At 36.9% G+C, this 10,910-nt stretch overlaps 1 protein-coding gene across 1 annotated transcript; it reads right to left on the reverse strand.

The window, feature by feature from the left end:
- Positions 1-4,518: 4,518 nt before the first annotated feature.
- Positions 4,519-10,207, reverse strand: LOC131806816 (tectonin beta-propeller repeat-containing protein-like). Its single transcript, XM_059131534.1, has 11 exons — positions 10,108-10,207; positions 9,926-10,034; positions 9,136-9,860; positions 8,654-9,082; positions 7,975-8,590; positions 7,127-7,916; positions 6,916-7,062; positions 6,716-6,829; positions 5,663-6,627; positions 5,281-5,603; positions 4,519-5,209 (listed from the first exon to the last, which is right to left on the reverse strand). The coding sequence occupies exons 3-11, from the start codon at positions 9,787-9,789 to the stop codon at positions 5,171-5,173; spliced, it is 4,077 nt and encodes a 1,358-aa protein (XP_058987517.1). The 5' UTR covers positions 9,790-9,860; positions 9,926-10,034; positions 10,108-10,207; the 3' UTR covers positions 4,519-5,170.
- Between the last annotated feature and the right edge of the window lie 703 nt (positions 10,208-10,910).

Below are 10,910 nucleotides of genomic sequence, written 5' to 3' on the forward strand. Positions count from 1 at the left end.
AGTGTTCACGTACAGGTCGATTTAAAGTGTTTTAAAATACCTGTACCCATTTTTAACCAGTGGGCTTCAATATTTAAACCGTGGGCTTCAACTGTGTGGATGTGCTATAAAAATCTATTAAAAAGTATATATCAATCTTATCGCCATATAAGGGATCAAATTAATTTTTAATATGGTAAAAATCGTAGCAAAATCTTCCAGTCAAATGAGCAGTAATTTGGAATTTGCTGTATTTTGTATACTACATAATTGAGGGCTGAATGATTTAAGAATAGCCAAAGTTAATTACTTTTTTAAACCCATTAGCAACTTAGATTGTGCATTAGAGTCCTCATAAGTCCCCCTAACCATGTCAGTCTGTTTGTCCGCCAAAAGGTGGACTTGAGAGGGTATTATAACATGGATAAAAATTCTAAAATTTGTAGATATGTTGAAATTTTAGTGTAAGATTTTCACCTCCCTAATACGCATTATTAGCCAAATTCTTTGAAATGTGGTTAAATTAGGAGGTACCTTCTTTATATGGGCACTACTCCGAAATATCGACCTACATTGAAAACTTTCTTCTACCCCTTATAATCCAAGATGACAAATAGAGGCCAAATCAAAAATATAGCAGAAAAATATAGCATGTCATAGCATTTCGCGTGATTTAAATAAGTAAAAATAGTTTTATCCACCTCATAATTGAGGGCATGGGAATTAATTTTATTTGCCATTTAAATTGTAAGTTGGAGACCCCTTAAAGTCCATATTTTCATCATAGGATAATTCAATGATGATTAAACAAATATTCGGTCCCGTGCTACTTTCTTATATTTGTAATTTCTTCATGTTTCCACTATTTATTTTATATGGATGCACATCCCAAATCTACGTTCCCAACCAATATTCTCTTGGGGGTTAAAAATTCAATAGAATACAAAATTTTCTTTTCTGACCACACATTAGATGTGAAAGTGGACTTGGGGATACTCCAATGTGGGGACTTTACTTAAATAAATTCCTATGTGGCAATTATCTGTATGATGGTTCTCTACCCCAGGGTGGCATAAATAAAATTTTTTAGCCAAATCAATTGATGAATTTGGTCAATACCAATATGGGCCCTACTCTGAAAATTTCAAATTTTATGCGAAGAGGTTATCTACCCCCTTAGAAACAAAAATGTCAAATAAGGGCCAAAAAATGAAAAAAGTGGCCGACCAAGACCCCAAAAATAACTTAAATCATAGATGGTTATATAAATATGAAATCGGGTTGTTCCCTTATCCATGAGTTATGATCGATATAAAGACCTGCAAAAGTGATTTTAGGTATTTTGAATGTTTGGGAAGAATTTCTGGAAGGATATAAAACCTTTTCTTACTAAAAGTCCCATTCGCTCTACTATTTTGCACCTTTTATTTCAATATTGGTATATTACTTATTATTCTCCCAAAGAATTTTGCATTTTGAGCTCTCATTGGACGGATCATTGTCACGCTTTGAAATGAGCCCCATTAAGCTTTTTCGGTCATTTTTGTTTGTTTAAATGTGTTCGCATCTTTCAGCTAACCCACGATGTAGGCCCTGGAGTTGAAAGGTAGATGTCAGTTAACATCCTATTTCGCACTTATTTAATTTTTTTAGTGAAAAATTATTCTTTATTTTGTTCACAAAAAATCCACTGAATTCAATATGATAATACAAATTGAAAAAAAAATGACAAAAAAAAAAGAATAACAAATTGAAAAAGTCTTCAACTTTTTCGCTGATTTTTTACAGCAAATGTTTTAAGATCCTTCCTTACAAAGTTTGTCAATAGAATGTACTATTACTTTAAAATTCGATTCCATTGAAAATGTTTTTTTGATTTTTGCAATGAGATCTCTTTTTCATGATTTTTCAGCGATTTAGAAAATGTAATTATTATCTTTTAACTTTGGTGTGACCGCGTTAAATTATTTCGATATCATCTATTCCGTTTCGCCACCACATAATTCGCTACTACACTTCCATGTAACCCGCCATCAATTTCAGTTCTCAAGAAATCAAGTCAATTAAATAATTTGGTATAAATATTCGAATTCAAAAATAAAATATAAAACAAGTAAAAAAGCAGTAAGTTCGGCCGGGCCGAACTTTGAATACCCTCCACCATTTGGAACGAATTAGAAAATTTTCAAAAAAATAAAATCCAATAAAAATTCTTTTAAATCTTTAAAATATCTAATATAGGAAGGTGCCGATATATGGGGAGATATACGATATTGTGGACCTATAAAGACAAATCTATGTCTGCGTGTAAAGTATTCACAAGGAACTCCGTGTGTGGATTTTCAGACAATACGATTGGAAAATGTGGCTAAAACCATCAAAATACCGAATATCGCGGGGTACCGTTATATGGAAGCTATACGTTATCGTTAACCTATATAGAGAATTCTCTGTCGGGGGGTAAAGTGCTCACAAAGAACCCCATGTGACCATTCCGTTGGAAAATATGGCTAAAAACATCAAAATACCAAATATCGGGGGTACCGTTATATGAGGGCTATACAATATCGTGGATATATATAGATAATTCTCTGCCGAGGTATAAAGTACCCACAAGGAACTCCTTGTGTGGATTTTCAGACAATTCCGATGAAAAATGTGGGTCAAATCATAAAATACCGAATATCGGGAGGTACCGTTATATGGGGGATATACGATATCGTGGACCTATATTGACACTTAATTTTGAGGAGGTAAAATGCCCACAAGGGACTCCTTTTGTGGATTTTCAGACAATTCCGTTGAAAAATGTGGGAAAATCATCAAAATACCGAATATCGGGGGGTACCGTTACATGGGGGCTATACGATATTGTTGACCTATATAGATAATTCTCCGCCGAGGTATAAAGTACCTACAAGGAACTCCTTGTGTGGATTTTCAGACAATTCCGTTGAAAAATGTGGGTAAAATCATCAAAATACCGAATATCGGGGGTACCGTTACATGGGGGCTATACGATATTGTGGACCTATATAGATAATTCTCTGCCGAGGTATAAAGTACCCACAAGGAACACCTTGTGTGGATTTTCAGACAAATCCGTTCAAAAATGTGGGTAAATCATCAAAATACCGAATATCGGGGGGTACCGTTATATGGGGGCTATACGATATTGTTGACCTATATAGATAATTCTCCGCCGAGGTATAAAGTACCCACAAGGAACTCCTTGTGTGGATTTTCAGATAATTCCGTTGAAAAATGTGGGTAAAATCATCAAAATACCGAATATCGGGGGTACCGTTACATGGGGGCTATACGATATCGTGGACCTATATGGACAATTCTCTGCCGAGGTATAAAGTACCCATAAGGAACTCCTTGTGTGGATTTTCAGACAATTCCGTTGAAAAAATGTGTGTAAAATCATCAAAATACCGAATATCGGGGGGTACCGTTATATGGGGGCTATACGATATTGTGGACCTATATAGATAATTCTCTGCCGAGGTATAAAGTACCCACAAGGAACTCCTTGTGTGGATTTTCAGACAATTCCGTTGAAAAATGTGGGTAAAATCATCAAAATACCGAATATCGGGTGGTACCGTTACATGGGGGCTATACGATATTGTGGACCTATGTAGACAATTCTCTGCCGAGGTATAAAGTACCCACAAGGAACTCCTTGTGTGGATTTTCAGACAATTCCGTTGAAAAATGTGGGTAAAATCATCAAAATACCGAATATCGGGGGGTACCGTTATATGGGGGCTATACGATATCGTGGACCGATATAGCCCATCTTCGAACTTGACCTGCCTGCAGACAAAAGAGAGATCTGTGCAAAATTTTAGCTTCCTATCGTTTAGACTGTAGCGTGATTACAACAGACGGACAGACGGACGCACAGGGCTAAATCGTCTTAGAATTTTACGCTGATCAAGAATATATATACTTTGTTGGGTCTAAAATGATTATTTCGATGAGTTACAAACGGAATGACAAAGTTAATATACCCTCCATACCTTTTTTGGTGGAGGGTATAAAAACACTACAAATGTACATTAGAAAAAAGTAAGTCAAAATGGAAAAAATCATGCAAAATAAAACATTACTATTGTACATTTGAAAAGTCAAAATGAAAATGTTAATATATCACATTTTTACGCGATTTTTTTGGATATTATCCTTTTCGGAGAGTAGACAACTCCGAATTTGTGTGAATCGTTAAAATTAATCCAGCGGTTCTTAAGTTATAAGCGTAGTAACTAACACAACTTACATTTATATATATATATATATCTATCTTCTATATATATATATATATATATATATATATATATATATATATATATATAGAAGATAGATTATTTATAACTTTTATATTTACCAAACACAACCGGTTCACTCGAAAAAAATAGACGATTAAAACTAGAGAAAGGTTATACATTTATAATTTTCTTATTAAAATGTTAAGTTTCTCCTATAATTTTTTTTCGTTAATCCCACCATTGATTATATAAAAAAATTGCATTTAGCCTGATTTCTAACATATGTGGTGTGTACTGCTTGATAAGGTATATGGTATATGCGCATATGTTTTCTTTATTAATACATACCCTCCATTGTAATAAATAGCGGTTCATTTCCTTATTCGTTTAAATATATTATTATTTTAACTCCATATGAAGTTGTTCTTGTATGGTATTTGGCAAAAAAATTATAGAGAATAATATAATTTTTATTTATAAACTAAACAGTCTAAGCAGTAAATTTCTTATAAATAATTTTCACATTATGCAAATAAATTAAAGAATATAACAAGCTATGGAATGTGGAGAGATCAATCATCTATCGGTCTGCAATCATCTCTGAAGTATTTGAAAAGAAGGGGCACGGACCGTAAGAAAAAAGATTAGTATCTGAGTATGAGTGTGACATACGATGAGCTTAGCAAAAAGTTCAAACATTGAACTCATCTTCATTTTATGAATTTACAAAAGTTTAAGTGTCATTTAAATTATAGAATTTATACGAAAATCTTGTGTGAAGGGATCTACACAAAAAAGACGTGTAGGCAACTATTATTCATTGTTATTGAAAATACTTAAACTTGAATATATACACAAAAGCGAAGACGAGCCAAAAATTACGTGACTTTTTTCATATTATGTTCATACTTTCTTTATGAAAAACCAGCTACCGACAAGTGATGCCATTGACCCTGTGATAAGTAAAGAAGAGATTGATAGGATTACATGTATATATCTAGACACTGTTAACTACTTAACATACCGGAATACCCATACTCCAGCCAGCACCAGCTGGATTGTCTTTGGTAATTCCGCAGCGTCTGCAAAGTACACCATTCATGGCGACCGCCCACACCTCCGCCCCCACAGATATTGCCTTAAAGCCCAAGTGAGTATCAGTGTGTGGTGGTATATTTGCCACATTGGGCAGAAATTGCCAGTGCGAGCCTTCAGGGAATGTTTTGGTTATTTCTTTGCGTACAGCCAATCGATTTGTGATATCTAGGGCCCATACACCACCTTGGCCAACCGAAATGGCTTTAAATTTTGTTCCACTTGGAGCATCGATCGGCTGCCATGCATCTCCTGAAAAGTTAATCATATATTAATCAAACATCATGGCTCTTTAGCAAATACACACTCACCCAAGGGATTTAATTTGGTAATACCATAACGATAAAATATAGAACCGTTCTTGCCCAAAACCCATACTTGACCTGCCGGAGTTATGCTAATTGCAACCAGGGGCTGCTCGCTGGGTATATGCTCCCAATTTTCGCCTTTAGGATTCAAGGAAGTTACACCATGTCGATATAGTACATCACCATTAGATGCTATGGCCCAGGCACATATTGGAATCTCATCTATACTCTCACTATTAACGCTGTTACTGTCCGTTGGTAAAACTTGCAAAGCGGCATCGAGTATTTTCGAATGGCTTAGCTCCTGCCACGGCCCACTTGTAACAAGACGACATTTCTTCAGCCAACGACGGCGCCTTACACAATCTGTTAGGCGTTTTTGAGCATGATAAGTGGCTGGAAAATCAATAGCATATTGCCATCCTTCTTTGTCACAACCACCGGGTATATTATAATCAATAGCCCAGTCGGAAATCCATTCATAATGTGATGACAAAAGTTTGGTATGCTCCTTACTTCGTTTTTGCCGTCCGGTTACGTCGCTCCACATAAAGCGATCTGTCGGTAAGCTTTTTGTGGTAAAACCGCTTATAGGATTCCAGCGTTGGTTTTCATACACATAATAGTTATGTGTATCTATCATGGGATTAATTTTACCAACATTACCCTCAAGTCCCTTTAAAAAATTACCTCCCCAACCCCCATTGTATACCCATGCCGTATTATCACATGTCATGCCCCAAACCACGCCAGCAGAACAGCTAAACACTTTCTTTATATGTCCGCCAACTTGTCTCCAAAACATTAACTGGGGGTTGAGTATAACATTTGGGCAGCGATACGTGACATTGAAAAGTTTAACTCGGCCACTCACATATAGACATGTTACAGAGTCTGGGTCCACTCTGTATTTGTAATCCACAAAATATGAATTATTTACCATAACAGCGTAATGACTTTCCAGCGCTCTAAAATGAAGGAAACGGATAGATATAATACGGCAATTATAACCCGTTTTTTAATTTAACAAATTACAGAGTATAAATAACAATTTACCTTATTTTCAATGTAAAAGTTGTGCCTGGTGCGAATACCATCTTATCATATCTCGTTTCGTTCTGCCACTCAGAATTTTCCATGGTGTTAAAAACAATTGTTTTTTCATTAAACCTGTGTCGTAACAAAGGAATATTTCTCATTATAATTTAAGCACATCTTTTCGAAAATAGTCTTCTGTTAGATGGTAATATTTTTACCTTGGGTTCAAGTGCATAGCAATGACACGGTGTTTTTCAAATTTTACCCCAACCTTAAGGGACGAATGGCATTGCAAATCGAAACGTATTTGATCAGCGTCATCATAAACACAGCCGGAAATTATTAGTTCGGATCCACAAGGCATTCTGAGAACCGATTAATAAAATTACACAAAAGCATATTGTTTTGTGAAACTCGAAAAATACCTACCCATTATGTAGCGTATTATAATATGGAGTTTCCAGGGTGCTAACATCCATTTCTTGCTTATAACTATTTGTTGCACTTTCCCACTGTTGACTTTTCATATTAGCCGGATCGAAGACAAAAACATCACCCAGTTCGGTGGTGGCCCATATAGAATTGTTTGCAGGTTTCGCTACGACTTCATTTATTTGGCAACATACAGATGTTAGATGAGAAAGCCAATCTTCCATTTCAGAATCACTGGAGAAGAGTAGACGAACTGGAGAGCAATTAGAACTTACAAGGCTTGTTACATGTATAGCTAGTCGTGGGGAGGCAGGTTCACTGCAACACATAACACATGTTATGGCCGATAAAGAGAATTGAATTTTGGCTGTTACGCCATCAGGGTTTAGTACGGTAAATGTTCCAGAATCAGAATCCTTTTGAATTGTAGGATTTTGAGATGTGGGCGTAGTGGCGGAGCTGCCGCTCACCCACTCCAGTTCAATTAGACAATCTTCAAAATCCAGAGTACCAGGACGTTGATAGCGCGCTTCAGCAGATTTTATCCATGATGAAAGTTCGACTGCCTTTTCATATCTCGCCTGACTTATTAATGTATTAAATTTGTCTTGTCGTTTCCGCAGTTTTTCCACAATATCTTTCCGCCAAGCCGAGTCTACATTAATATGGCTATCTGTTGAAGAACTTTGATCATTGAACCAATTTGGTAAATTACTCGGGTTAATGCTAACAGCTCCAGCTGTTAAGTATGACCACATAACTTCGCATTCGGTCCAAAATTGGGATCCTAATCAATAAATATAATTATAGTATACACAAATCTAAATACACAGACAAATATATACCCGCATGATCATCGTCATCCAGAAATGCATCGGAGCCATGGTGTGTAGAGTCAGCATCAAATACGGTTGAATCACTTTCAGGGTGGGCCTCGGTGCCTACCATAGAACCAACGCTACGCACCGGGGACCACGCTCTGGGATTTTTTAAATGTGTTTCGTATGCTTTGCCACTAACTTCGGCCACCTCAGTTGTTCCAGGGGCACTAGAAGCATGGGTTAGTTCTCTTAACGCAGAAGTACGTTTCTTGTGACGTTCATTCAAATTCAGACTTCCAATGTTGGGTGGTGAATCTGAGTAATGCCGATAGAGTTCACCTTTTAGCCTGGATGGTGGTCCGTTATTGCAATTATTTCCAGTCACAACATTTTCTATTGGTGCACATGTTTCCACAACACCTTTTTCTTTTTCTTTATTATAAAGGTTAGAAAAACTTTGCTGTTTCGAACCGGGTGTTGATGAACTACCGCTTCGGCGAGAAGCTATTGACATGGAACTTGAAGTACGGCTAATTTGCATTGGCAATTGAATTAGGCGCCATTTTTTCCCCGTTGGATCTGATGGCGTAACACCGTAGCGGTAGTAAAGAGCTCGATCAGCAGATCCAATAGCGAATACCTTGAAAACGGTCAATGATATTATCCTTTAAAAATAACATTCCTGTTTTCTAAAATTGCTCACCTGATCATTCGCAGCAACCGAAACCATAGATATATTTCCTATCATTTCGACCCAACCACTGCCAATAGCAGCGTCTTCACATACTCCAGCCAGATCGCCCTTAATGCCTCGTCTAAACCATACGCTGCAATCATTACAAACACACCAAACAGCATTTGTGCCAACTGATATCTGAACTATTTTTAAACCGCTTGCGGGTTCTTGGTTATTGGCATGAGATGGTGCCTTAACATCTAACCAGGAGTCGCCTGAAAGATTTTCACGGGTTACACCTGAGCGTACAATTGCATGACCGTTGAAAAGCACAGCCCAAACCAGACCAGTTGGACCAACACTAAGTTGGGCTAATTCGCAAGTAGGTGGAGTTGGAATAGTTGTCCAACGGAGTCCTTCGGGAGCTGTGGCAGAAACCCCGCTCCGGAACATAGCCTTAAATGGAAAATTTAATAGGAAGCACAGTGTAAATTCCAGGACGAACTTACCCTGCCATGAGCTGTAATAGCCCAAACGACTAATGTACCAGTGGCAGCATTAGGTATATTTGTGCCGCCTATTGCCACATCGGTAAAAGGCTCCTGTGTGGGGTCTTTGTGTAATGGTGCCACAGCACACCAACAATTTAAAGCACTATAGCGGCGAAACCTTACCCATTTACGTCGCCTTACATACGAATTCCAAGATTTCTTTGCCGAATATGTAGCTGGAAAGTCTAGAGCATACATCCAACCATCCTCACCAAGGGAATTTCCATCCAAATCCAATTCCAGATGCCAATCACCATCCCATTGCCATGCCATTGATGGTAGACGTATTTTTTCGATAGATCGATCTTGTTGGCCATCGGCAGAGGAATATTTAAAACGATCTGTGGGCAATAGTGTTTTGGAAAACCCTTCAATGGGCAACCAACGTTCATTTTCGTATGATTCTTCTTTTACTCGTATGGGCACATCCAGACCGTGAACATGAACATATACTTGACGATCACCACCAATAGCCCACATAAAATTGGGAACAGCTGAGATTTTCTTGAATTCCAAGCCATTGTAGGGGAACTCCCTCCATGCTGCCGAACTAGTTGATAAGGTATATACTCTACCTTCGCTGCTATTGGCAAAAAGTAAACTACTAGGCATACTTGTACCGGAAAACGAAATGCAACGTTTAAGAAAACACTTGCAATACGGTTATCGTGGAACTTTCGAGCCTTAAAAGATAAAAATTCAAGTATTCATTTAAATATATTACACATATTTAGGATCCTCATCTTACTTTAAATTTGCTATAGAATTCTTGTTTCCATTTCAGTCATCAGTACCCAGTCATTGCTGCTGTTGCGGCATGTTTTGAGTGAGTCACTACTAGGTTCACAAGAGGACCTCTGAAAATAATTGTTTTATATTGTATTATTAGCCTTTTTTATATTTTTTTTGTTCTTTGCAATAATTTCCTACACTTTGTTCCTTGTAAACTACAAAGCAGAAGAAATTTGTGTGATATACACAAAGGGGGCTTAACTTGGGGTAGCACGAAATAACAGCTGATATATTTTCCACCCCTTGATTGACATAAAATGCCAGTGATGTCAATGTCGGCATTGAGTGAGGTAAGTACAAATGTCTTGCGTCAAATTTTGGTAATACCGTGTTTATACAAAATTTTTACCAGGGTTAATCGTAATAATTGACCAATTAGAATAAATTTAGCATATGTTTCCCATTATGGCCTATACATTAGGTCATCTGGTATGACCAACTATAAAATCGGCGTATTGTCAAAATTAATGCAATTGTGCATTAATCGTATGAAAACGTAAACAAAAATTTTACGGTATAAATGTTTCTCATAAGGGTAGACCCATGGTACAATAAAAAGGTAAGGTAGAGCTCCCAGCTGATTACAATTTTTTTCTAAGTGCGTCCGACTTCTGCCAATTTTGTGTGTGTATTTGATGTTTTGAAAAATAAAAGTAAAATATTTTCAAAATTAATTATTGGAAGAAACATAAAATGCGGGGCGCGTATTAATAATTTTAACCAGATTTGCCATGGAATTGAAAGATTGAACACTTAGGAACATATTCTTGAGAGAACATCCAGGCATTTCATTCATCTTTCGCGCTATTTGACTCTTTTTAGAAATGAACAAAAATATCAAATAAATGAAAACCACTTGTTGCCTATAATTTTAAATAATTCTGATAGGAAGCAGGCGTAGCCTCAGGGCTGTATTTCTGTGCTTTTACGAAGTTATTCTA

This window comes from Musca domestica, unplaced genomic scaffold, assembly GCF_030504385.1.
Source record: "Musca domestica strain aabys unplaced genomic scaffold, Musca_domestica.polishedcontigs.V.1.1 9, whole genome shotgun sequence".
Classification (NCBI taxonomy): Eukaryota; Metazoa; Arthropoda; class Insecta; order Diptera; family Muscidae; genus Musca; species Musca domestica.

Excerpts from the sequence above, each read along its gene's own strand:
- LOC131806816 (XM_059131534.1), bottom strand. The coding sequence starts at position 9,789 with ATGCCTAGTAGTTTACTTTTTGCCAATAGCAGCGAAGGTAGAGTATAT. Across the intron at positions 7,063-7,126 it reads TATAATACGCTACATAATGG|AATGCCTTGTGGATCCGAAC; the intron begins GTAGGTATTTTT and ends ATCGGTTCTCAG. Across the intron at positions 5,210-5,280 it reads GCTGGAGTATGGGTATTCCG|GGTCAATGGCATCACTTGTC; the intron begins GTATGTTAAGTA and ends TACTTATCACAG.